Raw genomic sequence first — 25,218 nt, forward strand, 5'->3', positions numbered from 1 at the left:
GCGACAGGGTGCCCTCCCCGTCACTCTCGTACGTGTTGACGGTGCCCGTGGACGGCACGGGCCCCCCACTGCCGCTGCTCGTGAGTTTGCGCCTGACAGGTCGGTCGGGCGCTGTTGAGTAGTTGATGGTAATCGAAGAGTCGTCCAGAGATCGGGACGTCGGGAGGAGTAAGACTGGCCGGGTGCCATTGCCTGCGACCGGAGGCGCCGGAGTCAAGTCCATGGGTCCCCCCGAGGGTGTGGTGGGCGAGCTAGGGCGAGGCGACGCACTCTTGGCGTCCCGAACTCTTAGGTAAAAGTCCTCTGGGAGATCCACCAAGTAACTGGAATTTGTCTTTGATTTGTTCATCTCGGCTTCGATTATCTTCCCTAAGGGGCCTCGAAGGGGTCGCTTGGAGTACCGCCTTAGCTGGTGAGGACTGCGCGGGACACTGCGCTCCCCAGAATCGCTGTCCTGCAGGTACGGCGACGGGGACACGTTTCGGGGCGGGTGTCGAAGGTAGTCAAACATCAGAGGCTCGTGAGTGCCTCCGTCGCTGTCGTTTCCTCCGAAAGTGAGCTGAGGAGCCAACAGCCGCAGTTCGGGGCCAAGCGTTGAGCCTTCAAGGCAACGCTCCTCGCCTTTCCCTTCAGAGTCGGTCGAGGCCTGAGACACGACGCCCTTGCCCCCGACGTCTCCCCCCGGGTCCTCCTCCACCTCTCCTTCGGGTGGGTCGGAGACGCCGCTGACTTCACCCAGATGGGGGTCGCTCAGGTACAGAAGGGCATCTGAGCTTCCTCGTCTTTCGCAACTTGGGTCGCTGTGGTGCTTCTTTTTTCTCTCTATCCTGTCCACAGGTCTCGGCTCCGTGACGATCAGTTTCTTGGGCAGATCGCCTTCCCCTTCCCCTTCACGAACTTCTTTGTGATTCGCGAGGCTATCGACTAAGGAGATCGAACTCTGCCCCTCCTCCCCCGTGGCCCCTATTCCGGAGACCCCCAAAGTTGCCAGGCTTCGAAGATTGTTGCTGTCCACTGAAGAAAACCCGATGGCGTCCGACTGAGAGGAGCCCTTGCTGGGGGGAGGGAAGGTGAGGCAGCGTTCCTGGGCTTCTTCAGAGGCCTTTCTGCGGCGCCTTGACCCAGAAGAATGTTGGAGTGATTGCGTTTGTTGTTGTTGGGACTGATTAGGCTGTCGCTGCACCTCCTGCCCCTGTTGATCTCCATCAGGAGCTTTCGGTCCTACGATCACTACCACACCTTCATGAGGTCGTTCTTGGAAGATGCCGACACTGTCTTGTGACGAGGAGTCCGAGGAATCCCGAGGTCGACCTTCGTCCTCACTCAGCTGACGTGCCAAGCGCGGGGGATGACCGCCTATCAGCGAGTCGTCCCGCTCCCGGCTCTCGCTCTCGGAGTCATTTCGAGAGAGTAGACGCGGCCGACATCCTACGACGCGACATTCAGCGGATGCGGAGCCCGCCAGCGGGTCCTCCCCTTCCTGCCCTTCCTCTCCCCTCCCTTCGCCATCACTCCTCCCGGACTTAATTACCAGGCACTGTGACAACTTGGCCTCCGTCCTGACAATTTGGCACTCCAGCTGGCTGGGCCCCTTGTCATGACAAGGAGCGCTTTTCGGGGACGCCGTCGACTGTGGCGTACGACTCCACGGCGCCTTGTCACTAAACTCCTGAGGACCTCCTCCTCCTCCTCCTCCTCTGGGCTCAAAATCCCCTTGGGTTGGAGGATCTACTACTCCTCCTACAGTGACAACCTCCCTCGTGGACTCCGGCGGGATCTTCGCCTGCGCCTCCGTCGTGACTTCCGGCGCGAAGGGACCAAGTGACCGTTCTTCGCTGACAGGCCCGAGGAGGGCCTCCATTAAGGACGGAGGGATGAGAGGAGATCCCAGGACCTCCGTTCGCGATGCGAGTTCATCCTCTCTTAACTTGCTGATCTTTTCAAGATTTAGAGAAACTTTCTTCTTACCTCCATCGCCAACTCCTACTGCCTCCACTACCTCTTTGGCTGCTCCATCTTGTGGCGATACTGCTCCAACTCCGTCTTCGATCTTTTTGTCACTCACGCTTGCTTCTCCGCCCAGGTTGGAATTATTACAGGTAGGGGCTTGCGTGCCCTTAGCATGATCTATAACCTCTTCTCCTCCTACAGGCTGTGACGACTGTTCGTTGTTTTCCCTCACATCCTCTCCGCTGCCAACCGCCTTCTCGTTCGCACTCTCCTTGGCGCCCATCTGGCATTCTACTCCAACCTTCCCAACTGCAGCATCGCCATGGTCGTTGCTATCCTTTCTTTTAGTATCGCAAGTGTTTTGTTCGGCCTTCTCCACCTGCTGTACTTGATCACAGCCGTCCCGGCCTGCCTGTGAATCCGTGGACCCTCGAGTCACATCACTGGTGCAAACACCACTTGTGCTGACCTCCCGAGAGCCGCCAACTTCACTTGTCTCCGGCTCAACACAACTAACCTTACTGAGCTCACCTGTTGGCTGGTCTTTATCACCACCGCTGTTCCCCTCAACCTGCGTTTCAGCATTCGCATCGCTACTCGCGCCTTGTCGTGGCTCCTCGTGAGGTCCAGGAGGGGAACTACTCTGGGCCCCTTCGCTTCCTCCTGCTGCAGGGTCCTTTGGTCCTTCGTCCGCTGGAGGCGCTACTCTGTTGGGAAGAACCTCCGTCTTGTTCGTGCTACAACTATCGATGTCGTCCTTCAGTGCCAAGAGGTTTTCTTTGATTTGGTCAATGGAGGGCTCTCGCCCGCCTACTTGTAGTTGTTGCTCTTCGGGACCACGGAGCTCGCTTTCTGACTTGGACTTCAATGAATCACCCAGGAGACCCTTGTCGCCTTCCTCGAAGGCCGCCAAGGTCTGCGCCGTCAGCAGAGCAACGTCAGTAACGGAAGTTGCTGCCCCTAGAGGAGGCAGGTAGGCTGAGACGACTACACCGCCAACGTTGCCACCAACGCCACCGCCTCCATCTGTGTTCGGTGTTTCACCACCCGACCTTACACCACCACCACTGGTGCTGTTGGCGTTGACGGTGGTGTTACATTCTTTGTCCGCGGGTTTCTTGCGTGGGAAGGTGTTGGAGCCCGAATAGTCTTTGAATACGTGGAAGACGGGGCTGATCGTGAGCGGGGACTTACTCTTCCGCAAACAAGGCGACCCGTCCGAGTCCATGTCCATCTTGGAGATGGATGCGGAGCGGTACGGAATATTCCTCGGCGAGATGATAGTCGCACGCGGATCGGTGGCCGCCGTCAGGGCGGCGCGCCCTTCCTGCTGCCGACGCCGCTGCTGCTGCTGCTCCTCCTCACCGTGGTGCTTGTGGTCCGTGGATGGTGGAATGGGGGGCACCCCTCGCGCTTTGGAGGACACCGCTGTTTTCTTTGGCTGCCCGACGCCCGAGGGCAAGGACTGTTGCTGCGTGAGCGGTGCATGGCCATCCGTTCTCAGATCGTGGGGGGGCTTGGACCGGGTCTCCTCCGTGATGGCCGCTGGAAGAGACGCCGCCGGGGGCGCGGACCCCGCACGTACGGCCTTGTCGGGCGAGGGTGTCTGGAGACGTTTCGTCATCTCCCGCAGCCTACCGAGGGTGGCCGGTCGACTACGGGCGGGACGTGTGGGAGGGGGGCCTCGCACCCCCTCCTTCTTGCCTCCCCCCAGCCCGGAGGTGTTACCGCTCGGCCGAGACCGAGCAAGGTTGTGAGAGGGAGGGAGGTGGTGGTCAGTATGGGTCGGGGAGGGTGTGTGGGGGAGGGAAGGGTGGCTGGGGTCAGCAGCGTGGGTGGATGGTGAGTGTGGTGCGTCACACCGCGCCGCCTCTTGGCATGGCCCACCCCCGCCCGAGGATGATGACTGCTCTGCCCCCGTCTGGCCCACCAGTAAAGCTCCTCCTCTTCCTCCTCCTCCTGCTACTTCTTCGGTGCCTCCGCCAGAGGGTGCTTCCTGAGGCTCCTTCGAGTACTCCTGCAGGAAAGCGTAAGAGCTTACGTCCGAATTGAGTCTTCCCCGAGCGCAGCTGTCTGTGTACTCGAAGTTGTCCCTGCTTCTCCCACCTTCCTCTGTCCTTCGTGTCTCTTGCGGCACCGAACCGCGCCTCTTGGTCAGGTTGTTGGGGATCTCGGGCCTCACCCTCACCTGGCGGCGTCCTAGGGACCTGTCCCGCTTCTGCCGCCCCTCTTCCCCGGGGCTCTTAGCCGCCCCGGCGAGATCGTCGGCAAGAGCTGGGACTTCCCTCTCACCTGGTGGTGGTTCCCGGTCTTGGGCCGCGTCCCGGGGCGGCCGGGGATCACTTTGTTCGTGCGCTTGGGAGGAAGAGTTTGTGTTCTTGTGTGCTACCAGGGGGGCTCCACGGTCCTCGCGACCGCTGCCCCCCGTCCCTACTGCTTGGGTGGAAGGGCTACCACGTGGGTTCTCCTCATGGGCGTTGGCGCTACCGATAATATCGAACTCCTGGTTGAGCAACGGCGAAGATGCACTACACCCCACACTAGTTCTTGGCGTACTGATCGTCACCTTTGCCGTCTGCTCTTCCTCCTCCTCCTGTTGCTGCTGCTGTTGTTGCCCCTCCTCCTCCTCCTCCTCCTCTTCCTCCTCCTCCTCCAGTATGGTGGGGCGCGCACGCCCCGGGTAGCTAAACATAGTGACGTGTCGGGGCATGGGGGCACGGGGGGATCTGCCCGCCACACTATAAGTATATTTAGAGGTAGGAGGGTCCTCTTCCAGCCCCGACACCTCCTCCACCACGATTCGATTCCCTTCGGATTTCCTCTTGCTGTCATTAGCCCCTCCATTGCCACTCGTGGCCTCATCTTGGCCAATGTCCCCCCACCTCTGACCCTCTCCGTCCTCAGCCCCTCCTCCCTCTTTACTCCGCTTTCTCACATCGCCAATATCACCGTCGCCACCACCCTTGGCTTGAAAGCTTTGCGCCCCTTTGTCAGCGCCGTCAGAGACGGGCGAGCTGCCCGTCAGGCTCAGCACTCCGACGCCGCGACGGCAACTCAAGGCGGCCGACGACACCTCGTCCCCTCCTTCGGTGTCCTTTTCTTGGCCGCCCTCCTGACAAAGAGGATCTTCTGGAGGGACGAAGTCTTTGAAGGTGAAGGCGAAGGCGGGATCGTCGAAGGGTGGCAGGGTCCTCTCCAGCACTGGAGGGTCAGACTCGGGAAGAGGAGGAGCCGGGCCATCGGGACTCTGCCACGAGGAGGAGGCGTCGACCGCCTCGGGGTCTTGCACTGGCGCCCCGCGAGGCTCCTTCGAAGTCCCTGGGGACCTGACGGAAGCCTGCGTCGAGTGCGAGTAAGGGTCGCGATGGGGGAAACTGCTCAAAGAAGAGGAGGAGGAGGAGGAGGAGGAGGAGGAGGAAGGGGAGGAGGAGGTCGAGTCGTGAGCGGAGTGTCTGCGGCGGTGGTGGTGGTGGTAGTGGTGGTGGTGAGGTCCCGAAGAGAGAGGGGAGGCAGGAGGCCGGGACGAGGTTGGGGGCACGGCCAGGAGGCCGTATGTGGCACCGTGACGTGACAGCAGCGATTGCGCAGGTGGGTGAAGGTCCTGTGGGGCGGCGGGAGGGGGCGCGGGGTGTGCCGAGGAGGCGTGGTCAGGCGGGGGATGGAACAGAATCTTGGCCTCACTCCGATAGCGAACTAGCTCAGGTAGCCACGGTTTCGGCCCTTCGCGAAACCTAGACTTCGCGGACGTTCCTACTGCGCCTCCTCCTGCTGCTGCTGCTGCTGCTGCTGCTGTAGCCGCAGTTGTTGCTACTGGCGGTGCGGTTGTCGCTGCCTTTGTCCCGACAGCGGTTGTTGTATGTGTGGATGTGCTCCCCGAGACGGTAGATGCTAAGGGCAGGACGTGCGGTAAGGAGGCTTTCCTGATGAAGTTGTATATCACTGCTGTGGGTTCTGACGCTGTAGATGTGGGAGCCGGGGGGACGGAGGATGAGGGGGGAGGCTGGTGCGGGGGAGGGGAAGGGGCGCCAGCCAAGTCCGGTAGCGATGATGTGTGGGAGGATAAATTTAGATGCGGCGAGGTGGAGGTAGCCCCTAGGTGGCACTGGGAGCCACACTGGAGACTGGTGCCATCTGTAGGCACCGCGGAGACCTTTGGGGAGTTCGGGGGAGGCGAGGAGACCCGAGAGCCATCTGTTGCCCCCGCGGAGAAGCGCTGGGGACCTGGGGAGAGCTGTTGCTGTGGTCTTGCTCCATCTGCAGTGAGGGCAGACGAAGAAGAACTCTTGGACAAACGCGTGCTTTCACAAGACTCTGCCGAAGTTGTGTTCGAGATCCAAGGGCGAGGAGAGGCGTTGAAGCTTCGCCTGATCGAAGAGCGGGGTGACGCAGGAAGGAACCTCCTGAACCCGTGGGGCGACGTGGATACACCGACAGGCAGCTTGCTGATGTCCTTTGCGGTGCCTTCCGAAGTTGGAGGATGCCCCGCCGCCGCTGCCGCCGGAGGCGTTGGGCTCGAGGGGGAGGACCTCGAGTTGTGGGCAGGAGGAAGGCCATTGCCTTGAGTGTCCTTGACCCTGCCCGCTGACTCCCCACTCAACCGACCTGGGCTCGAGTCTGACCTCGGCCGGCCCCCACCGCCTTCGCCGCCTTCGTCGTGAGGCCTTAAGGTCCCATCACCTTCGTCGTGGGCATCGGCACCGCCCTGCCCCACCGACCCCGACCCCGCCAGAACCCCTCGACCTCCACCCCGGCCCATCGGTCGCCCAAGGATCCCTCTGTTACCCCGACCTCCTGCGGCCACTTTCCCTTGCACATAGCCTTCCTCTGCCTGAGGACTGCAGTTGCTCCCGCCGGAGGAGGAGGAGGAGTCGTTCTCAGCCAGCGCAATGCGGACGCCGTACCTGACCGATCCCACTCTGTACCCGGGGACGTTCGAATTCACCTCAGATGCCCTTGTGCCTTTGGCCCCATCAGGAGAGGAGGCCATGCCCTACGGTCGCCGCCGCGTCGTCGTCAGGAGAGGGGTCCTCGGTTCTCCACGTGACGCATGGCAACCGCCCCGCATCCATTCAATCACGTGGTGACGGTCAGCGTCACTCACACTTGGGGGGTCACGTCGTCGTCGACGACCCGCCGAGCCAAGACGCCGGTGCTTTTGCGCGGCGGCTCGTCACATAGCATTGTCGGTTCCAGGGCGGGTGGACCAATTTCCTCACTACACAACAATTTCTTTCACTTAGCTTGAAGTCAGAGCACCCGTTCACACTTTACTTACCTATATACATTATTCATCTATCAACTTATTTAATTATTTATTTGTTTATCCACTCATTTATTTATATCTTGAAGTCAGGGCATTCGTTCGCACATTACTCATCTACTTATTTATCAACTTATAAAATTATTATCAATTCATTCCTTCATTTATTTATTTCGCACGTCACTGAGATCAAATCGGACACTGGACGGACGAACCAATCTCCTCACTGCACAACAAATGCTCAACACAGGCATTCATTCACTCGCGGACACAGCGCGTCACTGAAATCAAAACACTGAATTAGCTTCTTCGGTTCGTCTTGTTTGGTCGTTACAAAAATGACTCAAGGATCTGAGGATCAGTGGGCGAATGCAGCGCACCGTCGCCTTCATTCGCTGTGGAGCGTTGGTTTCCGACTCCCGAACCAGGGCATGAGCGCCCTCGTGGCACCGCCGCCGCCGCCACCGCCGGCCACTCGTTCGCTTCCTTCACCTGAAAAAGGGGGCAAAAGAAAGCGTCCCATTAGGCATTGCAGCGAGAGGAAAATTTATATTAACGATGAAAATGAAATTGGACAAAATGAAATAAATAAAGCAAAATAAAATAAAGTGAAATTAATTCAGATCATACTCTAATGTATTTTACATTTTACTCTCTTTTCTCTCTCTGTTTTTTCTTGTTTTTCTTTTTTTTTCTTTTTTCTTTCTCTTTTTTCGTTTTTTACGGCGTAGTTTGGAAGAAGAAAAATCAAGGAAGTAAAGGACCTCGTCATCTTATGGGGAGATTCAATGATGTGCAACCATGGGGAGAGAGAGAGGGAGAAAGAGAGAGAGAGAGAGAGAGAGAGAGAGAGAGAGAGAGAGAGAGAGAGAGAGAGAGAGAGAGAGAGAGAGAGAGAGAGAGAGAGAGAGAGAGAGAGAACTTGGTCGTGATCGACAGCTATCATCTGCCTAGATTAGAGCTTACAGTTCGTATAGCCCGATCAATGTGCATTTTTATCTCTTTTATCATCATCATCATCATCATTATTATTATTACTATTATTATTATCATCATTACTATTAATCATTATTATTAATCATTATCATTATTATCATCATTATTATCATTATTATTATCATTATTATTATTATTATTATTAATATTATTATTATTATTATTATTATTATTATTATTATTATTATTATTATTATTACTATTATTATTATTATCATTATTATTATTATTACTATTATTATTATTATCGTTATTATTATTATTATTATTATCATTATCATTATTATTATTATCATTATTATTATTATTACTATTATCATTATTATCATTATCATCATCATCATTATTATTATAACATTATTATTATTATCATTATTAATCATTACTAATATTATTATTACTATTATCAATATTATTATTATTATTATTATTACTATCATTATTATCATTATCATTATTATTATTATTATTATCATTATTATTATTATCATTATTATTATTATTATCATTGTTTTGTCAAAGAATATGCACAAACACAAGCAAAAGTTTTGACCCACGCTATAGTTCCCGAGTACGTGATATATTTTCCACTGTAGAATTTAGCTTACAGTCAGGTCATTTTCTTGAATAGATAAAAAGAAAAATGTCAACCAAACAATTTTAAATTTGCGTCATGAAAAGCCCCCGGCCGAGTCGGACCTTTTACTTGTGCGCACTTGTCACCTGGATATTTTTACTTAGACGTTTTTCTCAATATAATCATCCTAATGCTCTCCTTTCTAGCACACACGCACGTGCAAATGTGTGTAATCTATACATTTTGCAATCTATAGATAATGATGGAAGAGTTGTATCGCATATGAATATAGAGATTACAAACCCACTTGTTCTTATGAAAACGACTGAATCCTCTTGCACAACACCTTGATGGACATTTAAAACCTTCTTTATGTTCTGGCACTTAACCTAAACTAGCCTAACCAAACCGAACTTAACCTAAACTTACCCAACTTAATACAACCTAACATAGTCTAACCTATCCTAACCTAACGTAACATAAACAAGCCTCACCTGACCCAACCCAAGCTAACCTAACCTAACGTAATCCAACCAGACCTAACTTAACCTAACCTGACCTAACCTAACCCAACCTAACATATCCTTTCCCTGCCTGTTGCCACTTTCCCCTTATTATTCTGGTGGCCGTCAGGCGATTTCATGCATCTCCGTCGCGGCAACCCCCCTCGTTAGCAAGGGCGGTTGTTGTTGTTGCTTTTGATGTTTTTTTATTTGTTGTTATTGTAGTTACTACTGTTGTTGTTATTGTTGTTGTAGTTATTGATAATATTGTTGTTGTATTTGTTACTATTGTTGATATTGTAGTTGTTACTGTTATTGTAGTTGTTATAGGTGTTGTAGTTATTACTGTCGTTCTTATTCCTGTTGTTACTGTTGTTGTTTTTGTTATTGTTTTTGTAGTTGTTATTGTTGTTGCTGTTGTTATTGCTGTTTCGTTGTTATTGTTGTTATTCTTTTTCTTCTTGTTCACAATCCCGAAGTTACAGAGACAACCGATCCCGCTCCTCGGAGGTTTCTACCCAACCTAACCCTCCATCCCAAATATGTTGTGATTCACCATGGTCTTGGATCACGTGTTGGACTCGTGATCGACAGCTATTTCCCTCCCGGAAGAGAGCTCATATTATATTACCGATCTATGGGTCATATGTGTTTATTTCTACGCGCTACCAGTGATATAAAACGTTCTGTCCGCCAGCCTGCCTGGCGGAGGTCACAGAGTTTCGGGAGAGGGCCCACAAGCCGGAAACTAGTGGTTGTTAGTGGATGCACGACGGCTACATTTAGTGGTGAGGTGGTTTCCAGTAGACTAAAGAACAGCACTACATAAGTATGGAGTACATGAGGAAACAACTTGTTGAGAACAACTGCTGTACACAATAGGCGAACAATGCTAAACAAGAAACTCTCTTCCACAGCTATTACAAATATAATCACGCTACGAACGCCTGAACAAGAGCGTCCTTATGACAAGAGATCACAAGAGGCATTTTCTAGCACCGAATCAGATCACAGGGAACCTTGTTCGCGTAATATGTGTAAATATGAACATTACGTCACACATTCCTCTTGGGTTTCACATTCTCTTCTAACTACAATTCGGGACTTTGTAATTGTGAGGCTTCGTGACAGGCAGAGTGATAACCTCGATAACAAAGGGCTCGGTGATTCTTGGGTCCTTTTTTGTTGCAATGTATGTATACGTGCGTGAATATGTGTGTGTGTGTGTGTGTGTGTGTGTGTGTGTGTGTGTGTGTGTGTGTGTGTGTGTGTGTGTGTGTGTGTGTGTGTGTGTACGTGTGTGTGTGTGTGTGCGTGCACATGCAGCTGAAAGAAAGAAATCAACCATCAAGGGCAAAATAAGTTTTACAAAGGTAAAAGATAACAACAACTATTTCAGCAGGAAATTTAAGAAAAATTTGAAGATCTAAGTAATAATGAAGACAGCAACGGAGTTAAGAATTGTAGCTTATTCAATATTATTAGGAATTCACCCGAGAAAGTAGAAACTAAAAGAAAAAAATCGAAGAAATCAAGTACTTCAGTGATCTAATGATAAGGATTATACGGACTAAAATCAGGATGAACGAAATAGAGAGAGATGAACTAGACAAGTTTATCAATTAAAGATAGGTCAGAGAAAAGAGAAACAATGAGCATATAAAGGGAACTATTCGAAATGGTAACAATACGAAATAGTCCCCTAGAAATGGGATTTTATTAAATGTAGGGACAAAAAGGTAAAAAGAGGAGAAGAAATTTACTGAAAATATTTACTCCCCGTACATCACAGTTCGGTGATTCATGATGCATCAGGACAATACAAATTTATTTTTCGTTGATATTGAATCAGTATAATCTAATTTGCCGTAAATATTCTTAGAAGAGAATTACCGTGTAAATAATACAATAAATATTCAACAACGAAAGCGTCCAGAAACAGAGGGGCATCACCGCCACTCCTACTGATTTTATGACGTCCCATGGGGGGTCAGATGCATATGTCCATCAAAGTGTTTGATGATCTCAAGAGGTCATCATAATGGTAGAAAAAATAGTTTGTTAGAATGATCACAAACAGTACAAAAGACACCAAATATCCTAATATTTCTATAAAAAAAAAAAAAGTCGACTCTATTTACCTGGACGAGGATTCGAGATAGAAAATAAAAAAGAAAGACGACATTTTTTGACCTAGGAGAGAGAGAGAGAGAGGGTGGGGGAGAGGGGAGAACTCAAAGGCCTCTGAGAGAATCAAAAAGCAACTAAACGAGCCAGACGCCGCGGCGTCCAAGCCAAAAGCAAAAGCGCCACGGAAGGTTAGGTTAGAGCTGCGCGTCCTCTGCCTTCATGCAATACATGCAGCAGCAGCAGCAGCAGCAGCAGCAGCAGAGGGCCGTTTCTGACTGGAAGAAGCATTGCGGTTGGCAGGACGGGTGTCGGCTTACACGTGTCATGAATTAAGGCGGGTGCTCACATGGGACTGTCTGCGTCTTTGTGCGTGTGATTTACCATGGTCTTGGAATACGTCCTCAACTCGTGACTGACAGCTATTATACTCCCGGATGAGAGCTCAGAGTTCACATTTGCCCGATCTATAGGTCATGCTGTGACCTTACACATACATGCATTTAACTCCTGGCCCACGAGAGTTGGAGTGCCGGCTCGCAGTGCGGCGATATTGAAATTATTTCAGCCTGGGCGGGATTGAACTCGGACCGCTGGACTAGCTGTCACGAACGGTACCACTGCGCCGTCGAGCCGTGTATTTGTGTGTGTGTATGTGATTCACCTTGGTCTTTGGATCACGTGTTGGACTCGTGATCGACAGCTATTTCCCTCCCGAAAGAGAGCTCAGAGCTCGTATGACCGTGTGTGTATGTGTGTGTGTGTGTGTGTGTGTGTGTGTGTGTGTGTGTGTGTGTGTGTGTGTGTGTGTGTGTGTGTGTGTGTGTGTGTACCATACCATGGCGAGTTTTGCAGGAATGAACCTGAACTCCTTGCATCTCCCGTCTCGTTTACTACCTCGGCCAGACGGAGTCCGAGGATTAAGTATTGATTCTGGTCGAGTTTCTTTTTCTTCTTTCTTCTTCTTTTTTTCATTGTTGAAAATATTAAGGCAAAACAGCTTCTTAGATTTACATGGTTTCATTTAAGTTCGTTTAATTTTGTTTACCTTTATTCATTTACCTTTTTAAGGAAAGAGGGACAATGATTCTTATATCACTCTGTTATGCTCAAGATAACAAAAAAATATGTTTCATTTACTCATTTATCTATTTACCCATGTATTAATTTATCTATTCATTTATTCACCTATTTATTTCTTTATTCACATTCACCTCTCTCAATTTTCCTTTCTTCTCATGCCCTTTCCGGTAGAAATGTTTTTTTATCTGACATCCCTCGCTGGCTCCCTCTTTGATTTACGATATCAACCATTCCACTTTTGGCGTCTTTCTTGGGATGCAAGTGGGAGGAGGAGGAGGAGGAGGAGGAGGATCGCGCGCCTTCCGAGAAGGACCACAACTTTCCCAAGAACTTCAACATGAAAAAAGTCCAGATTTTATTTTCCCATTGGGAGGAACCCTTGTTCACAATGGTCCAATCCTGTTCAAAACACTGTCAAGAATGAAAGCATTTGGTAAATCCATTAAAACTATGTTCATATTCCAAATGGTAAACTGTGGAAGCATTTGGCAAACTATGCTCCTATTGTCGAAGACAGTGAAACGTGAAAGCATTTGGTACATCTGTCAAAACTTTGTTCATATTCCAAACACAGTCAATCTGATCCTGACCCAGTATTCATAATAATACGAATGATACTAGCAATGTCGCTGTGCACAGCTTTTTTATTCATCAGTTTTCTTACTTATCTATTTCATTTATTTATTTACTCGTATTTACTTTTTTCTTAAGATTCGCGGGAATGATGTACCCCAGGCTACGAGATGACGACGATAACATTTAGAGATGTCACTTTTCGCTCTGTCATTGAAATGATAATACCAATAATTATTACAAAAAAGATCTCCTTTGCGTTTGATATATTGTTCTTATTATTTTATTTTTTATATATTTATTTTATCTATTCATTTATTGTTATTTTTTAAATAAGAGCCATGCCACAGAAACATTATTGTGGACATCTAACCCTACACCATGATATATCACAACTAACCAAACATATATCCTGCTGTTGTTTATCTAACACATTTTCTATATACATCATTTCTACAATACTACAAAAAGGGATGGGCCGGTCCTGCAGTGGGTCATTAAAGCTGAACTACAACAACATTCTAGTCCGCAAAATCACATAAACGTAAATAAAACGAACTGCAACGTTCTGATATAACCTGTTGACATCTTCAGGTATCGCCAGTATAGAATCCTTATCTGCTGACAACGACATCTATGGACGCTTAATGAAGGCACTTCATCAAATATTCCAGGACTGTCCACGCTCTCACCACATACAAAATGCCACCCGCATCCCCTTTACCATATATGTGCGTGTTTACCTCTCCGCGGTCTTAATGTGTTGTATTTAATCAGACACTGACGCAGTTAAAGGACTGTCAACGACTTTCCGACCGCGTGGCACCCAATACATTTCATTCCGCCCGGCGCCAGGCGATTTTATTAACTTCAGTGGAACCAACAGAATTGTTAACGAATGGAACGGACTTAGTAACCGTGATGTACTGAGTGCTGAAATAATTGTTTCTTAAGATAATTTTATGGATTGGGATGGCAGGTGATAAAAGACATGGAACTGCCTAGTGTAGGCCCTATGGCCTCTTGTAGCCTCCTCCATTCTTCATCTCTTTTTACCTTTCGATAGCGAAGGGGCTGATTTACTGCAACTTGTCACACTGTGCTGTGGACAGCTCCCGACATATGCATGCGTGGGTACACGAGAGCTTTAGTGCAAGTGCAATGTGTGTATGTAGTTCAATGGTGATGTGCTGGCTGTGTGTGTTTGTGTGCGTATAGATATGTATATATATATATATGTGTGTGTGTGTGTGTGTGTGTGTGTGTGTGTGTGTGTGTGTGTGTGTGTGTGTGTGTGTGTGTGTGTGTGTGTGTGTGTGTGTGTGTGTGTGGCTTTCGACATAAGCTTTATATATTAATCCCGATTAATTTTACATGTTTGCTATGCTGTGCTGACTTTAGAATGTATAAAATTTTCTTGCACAGCAAAAGATATATATAACTCAGCAACACTATCTGTTTACGTTGTGAAAACCGTCGTGTATTAAAAGATATTGGACGTTGTCAAGATCAGTCACCCCAGAGTACCCATGTGAAGGTAAACTACTACCCTACCCTAATATTAGCTTGTGAAGAGCAGCAGTCCCAGAAATGAGCTTGTAAATATAAATCGCCCCAACAGTGACGATCATAACCTAACCTAACCACCCTCAGAATGAACTTGTCAAAATGAGCCAAAACCCCAGGGATGAGGAGCTTGTTGTCAAGATAGACAACCCTCAGCCACTCTGGGGTTAGGATCTCGACCACGTCCAAGAAAGATATTCATTGGAAATCTCTCAAAGAAGAATTGTGATCCCTTTTCAGTGCCTACTCTCCCTCCTCTCAACAACTACCTTCCTTGAATATCCACCTCCTCTATGACTTGATTTATTCTTCATTCCAATATTATCCCAAAAGATAGAAGCATTGGTTATTGGTGATAACCTACAATGATGTTAATCTTAAACAAAAAATCAACAATTTAGAACCCAAATGTTCGAAATCTGGACAAATGATAAATACCACGAGTCCTTCCTATGTTTTTGTACATTTCTGAAAGGAGTTCTTTTTGTGAATTGTGCAGATTTTTTTTTCTATTACAGAGAATTATCTGTAATATATTTATCTATCCACTTTATCTATTGGTTTTTGTTTATACTTATACGAGCATATCTATATTTTCACTTTCTATTTTTTTACAACGAAATAAATACCACAAAAATCTTATTTGCAAACAGAGAGCATACTAGCCTTGACTGTTCATATCCCAAATATGGGCATGCTTGATGACAGAGGCGACCCAGGTGAAACAGTGACGGGACCAATTGTACTCGGCGTGCCCCGCACCGTCTGGTCGCAGCACCAAAACCAAAGTCTCTCACCCCACGCAGGTGGAGCTAAAAGAAACATCTGGAGGAGTAGGAACAGTTGAAATGCTCCAGGTTGCTCGACAGTGACTTCCACGCAACTGAATTCCCAGAATAAAAAAAACATATAAGGAAGACTCATACAGGAAGGAAGAACGACGGATAAAAACGAAAAAAAGTATCTAATGTCTTCGAAATAAGCAAAATACAAGGAAAAATTATCAACAAGGCAGAAATTAGGAGTTAATTAGCAAGTGAATCTATCTGATCAACTAGAAAGAAACTAGGAATCAACTGAAGCTCTCAAGCCCCTGTTTGTTTCAGACTCGAACTTGTGATGAGTCAGCTACACAAGTGCCCACATTACGTTTTTCCTGTGGATTATAGTTCACGCAGTGTATACAGTCTATAGAGTGCGCGTGGCCACGCTGATGCGCCGTCACCAGTAGATTCCGTCTGCCCTCCTCAGAGACAGATAGTCGGTTATTGCGACATACGAGCGGCCGCATAGGAAGTAATTGGAAAAACACGGAGAGTTCCTGGCGGGATCGAGGCGTACAAGGGGTAATCTGATTGCCGCGGATTCAATGCAGCATACAAATACTCCTGATCTTGCCACAGATAGCCAAGGACACACCCAGGGCCGGTTCTGATCTTATTTGACCGATTTGATCAAATTGGGACGCGCTCGGAACTGTTTGAGCACTCCAGGCCTTGAGCAGAGAACACGGTGACGGACTTCGTACAAATGACTAAGAAAAAAATAATGCTGTGGGCTGAGGGATTTGTCAATGAACTCATGAAGTTATTCCCCTTAATTGTAAACTTCTGTGGAGTAGAGGCGCCGCTATTATCTATTTTATAATTGGGCCCCGCAATTCTTAGCCCCGGCAATGGTCGCAACCTGACTGCCACCACCACCACAAAAGGGGGAACGAGCAGAGCAGGGTGCGCAGCACTACAAAGCCACACGGCGCTCCTTAGCCAAGCACCCGAGGGCTGAAGCAATGGACACACTGGCAGAAATTACCTCAACATTGAAAATCCTCTAAGGCAACGCTTCTTAATCTGGGGTGCTGAAATTATTTCTAGGGGGTGGTTGGGAAGTGCCAAATCCATGGCGGTAAAATGTTACTTTCATGCCCTTATTTTTTCGGGTTTCTTGTTTCTTTTGTCAACAATTATGGTAGTTGATTTTAGTTTTAACAAATCAACAAAAGAAATGGTTAAGCAGTACTTCACTTTCCTTTATCCTTCTAGTAATTAGATGTTAACAAGAGTCAAGGAGGTGCTAGACTGCCTAGACCTGACTACTACTTACTTCTAACACAGACTAAGAGCCCTTAGGGTCGGAAAAGACTAAGAAACGCTGCTCTGAGCACTTCTTGGTTTACCAGCCTGGCGAGACACCGACTTGCCAGGCATTGGATGTGCCGTTCGAAAGCCAGGTTCGAATCGAACTTCACCCCTAAGATATCTCGCCGCACAAGTGTTTCAATGGGCCACCAACTTTATTTAGATAGAAATGGTCATTTCTGTAAGCTGCTATGACCATTTTCGTTTTACATGAAAGAGCTGCAATCCAATGGTTCTAAAATAAGTGTAGAATGGTAGAATGAATATATGTATGTATATATATATATATATATATATATATATATATATATGTGTGTGTGTGTGTGTGTGTGTGTGTGTGTGTGTGTGTGTGTGTGTGTGTGTGTGTGTGTGTGTGTGTGTGTGTGTGTGCGAAAATGAATGGGTCCCAGTGAACAGGTATGCATTTGTATCAACCACAATAGACTTTAATTCTAAGCCATCAGCGTCGAGAGCTCGAGGAGGCCAACATGCAGAAATTGAAACATGGTACGGCCGAAGACTCGAACCTGGGCTAGCACGTGACAAGTGTTAGTGAGTTAACCGATGGTGCAATCGGTTAACTCACTAACACTTGTCACGTGTTAGCCCCAGTTCGAGTCCTTGGCCGTACCACGTTTCAATTTCTGCATGTTGGCCTCCTCGAGCCTCTCTCGATGTTGATGGCTTAGAATTAAAGTGTGGTGTGGTTGATATATATATATATATATATATATATATATATATATATATATATATACATATATGTACATATATGCATGTATGTATGTACTGTATATATGTTTATATATATATATATATATATATATATATATATATATATATATATATGACGTAAGTGGAGTAGGAATCACAGGAGTCTTAGTCTTTAGTTTATTCCTGACTAGTTTCGCAGGTATGCTTTTTCATACCTGGGAAACAAGTCAGGAATAAACTCAATACTAAGACTCCTGTGTTTCCTACTCCACTTATGTCAACCTGTCAGAATGTCTCTCTCCCTCTCTCTCTCTCTCTCTCTATACATATATATATATATATATATATATATATATATATATATATATATATATATATATACATATATATATATGGTCAGTAGTACATCTCTCCTCACTTCCTTCCTCTTCTCCTCATTCCCGTCCTCACCACTTTCTCGCCCACTACATTTGACATCCGAGGTTCCCAAGGGAATCGCTCGTGGGGCCAGCAGATGACTTACCAGCGCTAGGGTCTGCCGCATGGCCATCACAAAACCTCTTTGAAGAAAAACGCGTGCAGTGCCAGCATCGGCCAGCCATGACTAACCACACCTCGGCCGGCCACGTGATATAAACAACTGGATCCACTGAGGAACGCATACCCTCTGTTTTCATTAGTCACCGGCATGAACGTTCTTACCTATGACTTCCCACGCAGCACACGTGACCTCACGCCAATTGGGAGCACGGGTCATGACCTGCCCGTGTATATAAAGGATGGACTATCGCCCGAAGATTCAGATCGCCTCGGAGCAGAATACGTGAGCCTGCTCGCTGTTCCTTGCTTTCTCACCACTTTCCCCCTTTCTCCCTCGCAAGCAGATTGCCCGAGGACACGAGTTGAAACACAGTCGTCACCTCCCTCGCCGTTTCGTTCCCCCCTCCCCCTAGCGCCCAACAATCATTGTTAGATAAGCCCAACTTTCCATCAGAGTTTGCCTTCAACCAGCCTAACATTTGGCGCCCAACGTGGGACAGACTACAAGCCTAACACACACACACACACACACACATATATATATATATATATATATATATATATATATATATATATATATATATATATATATATATATATATATATACATACATATACCAAGGCTTTTTCTCCCTTACAAGGGAGGTAGCCAAAAAGGAAAAGGCATAAAATCATTCCCACCCATTCCATCCCTAAATACACTCCACACCCCTCCACCCTCCCTCTTCCCTCTTATCTTAGCACCTCCTGGATGACGGGTCATCCCTGCACCTTGTCCACTGCCCTGGGTCAGAAGCAGTGTCGCAAGACACAGCACATCCACAGCAAGGCCGCTTCATTTAACATATATGTATATATATACATATATATATATATATATACACGTATATATGTATATATATATATATATATATATATATTCTAATAACGATTGATTTGTTAAATTTTTGGCTTGAAGGGCAAGCGCCGGAGTATTCTAAAAACGATCATGAGGGGGAGCAGAGAGGCCAGAAGGCCTCCTCAATAAAATAAAGGCTTCCAACATTACTTTAAACATGCATGAGATCGGCATCTTCGCGTCTCACAGAGGGAGGTCGGATTGCCTAGGTGTAGTGAATCCCAACATGGTGCTCGCGAACGCCAATATGCTCTTTCGTTTCTTTTCTTTTCTTTTTCTGAAGCTACGAGAGTTCAAATTCCTGATTTAAGATTTCTAGCATATCAATAAGATCTAACAGTTAACGGAGTTGTATATTTATTTATTTAATATATATATATATGTATATATATATGTATATATATATATATGTATATGAGAGAGTGATAGGTGGGGAAGGGTAAACGAAGATGGGCTAAGAATACATTTATTGTTCTTACGTTTCGGTTATTATAACCTTCCTCAGAGAACTTGTTACAGAACATCTTGGTCACAACATTTATACCCGTAGTGGGGGGAACTTGTGAAGCTTCGAGTGTCAGGTTTTTTCTAGCGCATTTATTATTAAGAGACTGGCTGCTTTAGATAGGCATATAAATCCTTCTCTGTCGTTATTATTTTCTTTGACATTTATATAGAAAATAAATGTCAAAGAAAGTAATAACGACAGAGAAGGATTTATATGCCTATCTAAAGCAGCCAGTCTCTTAATAATAAATGCGCTAGAAAAAACCTGATACTCGAAGCTTCACAAGTTCCCCCACTACGGGTATAAATGTTGTGACCAAGATGTTCTGTAACAAGTTCTCTGAGGAAGGTTATAATAACCGAAACGTAAGAACAATAAATGTATTCTTAGCCCATCTTCGTTTACCCTTCCCCACCTACCACTCTCTCATTTGTCTTAAACAATTTATCAATATATGTATATATATATGTATGTATATATATATATGTATATATATATATGCTAATAAGAACACGGGTACGTGTGTTCACGTATGCAAAGTAAACCACTTGGAAAAAGAAACTAACGAAGCAGAGCGCTTTCGTATATTACATCCAGGGCAAAAAGATGTAATATACGAAAGCGCTCTGCTTCGTTAGTTTCTTTTTCCAAGTGGTCTACTTTGCATAAATATATATATATATATATATATATAATATATATATATATATATATATATATATATATTTCTTTTTGTAAAATCTTTGTACAAGTAATTCAAAACTGTTGGTGCACTGCGCGCCCAGCAAGGGAGCCGCCGACTAGTCTCATTGTTTCCCTTCCTCGCTCAAGCAGAGATACCCTTCTCCCCCTCCCCCAACTCCTCATCTTCTTATATCTTTTCATTCTCACGTTTTCGTTGTTGATGTGTTGTATGCAATGTCAGGACACCTCATTGTCCTTTTTTTTTTTTTTTTTTTTTTTTACTGGGGTCTTAAAAAATGTGTAGAATATCGCTTTAGAAGTGATGCACTGTTTTACCAACAGAGCGGTTAGCGAATGGAATAGACTTAGTAACCAGGTAGTGAGCGTTGAAACTATTGATTGTTTTAGGAGAAGATAGTTTTATGGAAGAGGATGACAGGTGATAAGGGACATAGTAGACCTTATAGTCTCTTGCAGTTTACTCCATTTCTATGTTCTTCTGTTCAATGTTATTGTGTGTCAGGTCAGGAACCCCTGTAGTCTCCTTCAGTTCTTCTGTTCTTCTGTTCCATGGCCTTTACTTACTGGTTTCTTAAAGACTGTTTTTGTTGTGACTTCGACATACAGACATATATAGAAACTAAATGACATTGTAGTACAGACCTCAGCACTGAAGCCACGACCTGAGAAGTAGAGCCACTTCAAGATCAGGTTTGGAGTGGCTCATGGATCAAAACGCTTACTCTTTCGTCATTTCATTTCCTAGTGGTATTTCATTTCCTAGTGGTATTTCATTTCCTTCTTCTTCAAAATTTGACATTCATATGTTTCGTTTGAATCCTGTTGCACACCTATTCAAAGAGACTCGGCAGTCTTTCTCAAGCGGGGGGGCGACTAGGGAGCCGCAGAAACCTCCTGCCAAGCAGGGTGGGGGGTGGGAGGGGGGAGGGTCCGCCGCAGGACGGGAAATTCTACATGTCACAGTTAATCCTGTCATGGCTCAGTTTGTTATAATTCATGATTACACAGTGCGTTTTATTCAAGATGTCCAGTTGTTGTTGTTTTTTTCCCTCCCTGGTTAGTTGCGCCTCTCAGAAGGTCGCCATGATGTGTATAACATAATGTTCTGTTACTAAATGCTTAGAAAAAGTGACTATATCATCTCTAATTCCGTATCAAGGGGTCCTGTGAATATATAAGTCGATGTATGGGGTTCATAAAGCAAGCATATAATAAGCCATACACTCATACTCACACAGGTGTGGAGCTGTATAAGAACCTATTTCCCAAAATATACAAATACATTCATAACAGATACATGTTCTAGTAGTTCCTTACGAAGTAAAATAAGAAAAACACACACACACACACACACACACACATATATATATATATATATATATATATATATATATATATATATGTATGTATATATATATAAATAGATACTCATATATAAAGAACAGGGCGTCATAAATAGGATGACCTAAACCCGGACAAATGCCCATTGGGCAAGGGACCCATGCTTGTGGGGGTAACCTCCCCTCGCCACCACCCTCCCCCCCCCCCATTCCTCCCCTGCCTTGGCGCGGCGTGGCGCGTCGCCTTGGGACGACGCGGTGTGCCGTCGTGGGCATCATGTCGGTCTCTGGTGGTCGCAGCAGCAGCAGCAGCCGGGCCGACGACGACGACGACGACAAAGGGGGCATTCGTGTTGAGGCCGACGCCGCATCAGACCTTACCGTCTGCGATTAAATTTCATGGCCGCCTGCAACGTAGGAGAGCTCTAACGTACCAAAACACACATTTCCATTATTTTTTTTTTCATTGCCTTGTCGTTGGGGAGAGGTGTCGTGGGTTCCTCCTCGGATGCAAGTTGTGTGTCTTGGATAATTGTGATCCGTTAAACCTGTTGATTTGGGAAGGGATGATGTCGTAGAGGTTATACAAACAAACGTGATCGTCTATGTACCCTGATTCATGCTGGACGCTTGGCGTGATCCCTTGACATGGGAAATTGTTTTATGGTTCTCCTTTAATTGCTCCGTATTATTCTCGCACGTAGACCCTTGTTGACACGAGTAGTTTATTTAATAAAAAACGATCACAGTCAGTCCAAAATGAATGTCTCTCCCGCCTGCCACACCTCTTTGCCGCGACGCTCGACGGCCTGGCGCCCACAGGTCGAGCGAGCGAGCAAAGCGCCCTAATCGCCGATCCCGAAAGAAACGAGAAAACTCCCTCCCCCTTGTGCGACGCGTCCACCTACATACGTCACAGCGTGAACGCGGACCCTCATGACCATGTGTTCCGTGCGCCGTTCTACGTACAACGACGGTGTGAAAAGGCACAGGACGCGGGACGTGCGGCCGCGTTGGACTGTGTGTGTGTGTGTGTGTGTGTGTGTGTGTGTGTGTGTGTGTGTGTGTGTGTGTGTGTGTGTGTGTGTGTGTGTGTGTGTGTGTGTGTGTGTGTGGTGTGTGTGTGTGTGTGTGTGTGTGTGTGTGTGTGTGTGTGTGTGTGTGTGTGTGTGTGTGTGTGTGTGTGTGTGTGTGTGTGTGTGTGTGTGTGTGTGTGCATCACGTACCTGTAAGTAACCTTGGAGGCGACCAAGAGGCTCCTGGCCATCCATGTCTTGTGTCGAGTGGCGGCGGTGGCGGCGCACCACGACGCTCCGTCCGTCCGTCCACTCGACGACAAAGGATCCTTCGCATATCTCTCAGGGAGCGGCGGCGGCGGCGGCGGCGGCGGTGGCACGGCCCGCGCAGGACTCGTCGCCTCGCAAGTGAAAAGGGAAAACGCGGATGAGGAACAACCGCGCATGGCGTTGTCGTGGCGGAATGAAGACTTTTCGAGGCTGTAGCCACGTACGAGACAACACTATGGCCGGGGATGATAGGTGGTCATGGACGTGGAACTGCCTAGTGTAGGCCTCATGATCTCTTGGAGTCTCCATTCTTATGTTCTCATCTATATTTGTCTGCATATAACCATGGGGGTGCCTATGGAAACTTTCACACGCCACGACCACGACAGCGTCTGAAAGCGTCCACAGACACCCCCACGGTTATTTGAGAGCACGACGTCGTGTCGTGGAAGGCGCACGACGAAAAGTCGATACGTGTGAAACGAGCCTTACTGCCCCTCCTATATGCTACGATCCTCCTTACAGTCGTTATCACCCACTCAGGCAGGGGCTATTTTTCCTCCGACAGTTGGGGCAGATTTGCAGCTAGCCAGCAGCAGCCGCAGCTTTCGGGAAGGAATCGGATGAAACATGCTGGAGGAAACTGATCTTCCTCCAGCATCAAATCAAATGACGTTCTATGTATTTTTGTTGAGAAAGAACAAGATGTTTTGACATAATGGTGATCCTACGGCGGGAAAAGAGCTGGAGGTGGGAGGTAGGCGGTACCGCCGATGAATCGGAGGTTGGAGAAGTAATAGCCCCTCCCCACCCCCACCCCTCAGTGTGATACCGCTTGAAATATTTTGTTTATTGGGGAACCACCTCACTCAATGAGAAATAGATCATTTGTTCGTCGAATAAATAAACGAATAAATGATTCAATAAATAAACATATACGTATACAAATAAATTAATTAAAATATAAATAAGCTAATACACAAGTATCAAAGTAATGACTGAATCAATAAGTGAATAAATCTATAAATAAAGGCGTAAATAAACAGATAAATAAATAGATAAACGAATAAACAAAATCATAAGTATACAGAGATGAAATGAACTAATGACTGAACAAATCAGAAAATAATTGAGTCAATAAGCTCAGAAACACGTAACTAAATACCTGAACAAGTAGAGAAATAAGGCAATAAATAAAGAAATGATTACATGAAAAGAAGATTAATGGTAGAATTATTCAGTATATCAACAAATTATTCAGTAAATCAACAATTGATAAATAACACTCCTGGGTGTGTACCAGCACGCAAATGTAAACACCTTTAAAATTTCCCCATATCTTATTGATTTTCTTTTGGCTAACGGCTAGGACATTTCACTCACCTGCACATACATACATATACGTATACCAAAGTGGTCGCAACGTTAGGGCAATAAATTTATTCCCAACCCATCTTCGTTTATCCTTCCCCGCCTAATTCTCTTTCATTTGTCTTAAACACTTTATGAATATATATATATATATATATATATATATATATATATATATATATATATATATATATATATATATGTGTGTGTGTGTGTGTGTGTGTGTGTGTGTGTGTGTGTGTGTGTGTGTGTGTGTGTGTGTGTGTGTGTGTGTGTGTGTGTGTGTGTGCGCGCGCGTGTGTGTGTTAGCAATAAATATGTGCCAGATTACCCTTTGGTACCTTTAGAGGCGAACGAAACTGCCTGTGGAGAACCAACGTTTAAACAATCCAAAGGGAAAGTGCCCACGACAGACCGACCGACCGACCGACGCAGTCAAGGTCCGGCATAAAATCCGACGCCCTCTTGTGGGCAACACGACCCCTCCTCCTCCTCCTCCTCCTCCTTCTCTCGTGAAGTTCCTGAAGAAGCGCCTCCCTCTGCCTGCCTTTGTGGAACCGATGACGAGTCGCTTTCCATTCATCGGCACCCGACGCCCAGGCACCCTTCTTGCCTTCCTTCTTTCCCTCCTTCCTTCCTGCCCGCCTTCCTTCCTTCCCTCCTTCCTTCCTGCCTGCCTTCTTTCCTTTCTTCCTTCCTGCCTTCTTTCCTTTCTTCCTTCCTTCTTTCCTTCCTTCCTTCCTTCCTTCCCTCCTTCCTTCCTGCCTTCCTTCCGTTCGTCCTTCCTTCCCTCCTTCCTTCCTGCCTTCCTTCCTTCCTTCCTTCTTCCCTTCCTTCCTTCCTTCCTTCCTTCCTTCCTTCCTTCCTTCCTTCCTGCCTTCCTTCCTTCCCTCCTTCCTTCCTGCCTTCCTTCCTTCTTTCCTTCCTTCCTTCCTTCCTTCCTTCCTTCCTTCCCTCCTTCCTCCCTTCCTCCCTCCCTCCCGCCAAGAGCTTTTATTCACCCCTTCGGCAGTCAGGGGTTATGGCCCTGTTCGCACTAGCGGTTTCAACCGCCGCAGCGGCTCCATTACAGCGTAAGTCTAT

General features: G+C 46.8%; 1 protein-coding gene across 5 annotated transcripts in view; it reads right to left on the bottom strand.

Moving 5' to 3' along the window:
* Window positions 1–25,218, bottom strand: part of LOC143034969 (uncharacterized) — a 303,162-nt gene that overhangs the window by 261,263 nt on the left and 16,681 nt on the right. For 4 of the 5 annotated variants that reach the window (XM_076201313.1, XM_076201315.1, XM_076201316.1 and 1 more), the window contains exon 2: window positions 1–7,702. This exon is cut by the window's left edge and continues 260 nt beyond it. In XM_076201313.1, coding sequence (XP_076057428.1) covers window positions 1–6,937 — 6,937 coding nt within the window. In that variant the 5' untranslated portion in view covers window positions 6,938–7,702. The remainder of the gene's footprint in view (window positions 7,703–25,218) is intronic. The other variant, XM_076201314.1, reaches the window with a different exon arrangement.

Source organism: Oratosquilla oratoria, chromosome 18, assembly GCF_046742065.1.
Source record: "Oratosquilla oratoria isolate Oo_2021 chromosome 18, ASM4674206v1, whole genome shotgun sequence".
NCBI lineage: Eukaryota > Metazoa > Arthropoda > Malacostraca > Stomatopoda > Squillidae > Oratosquilla > Oratosquilla oratoria.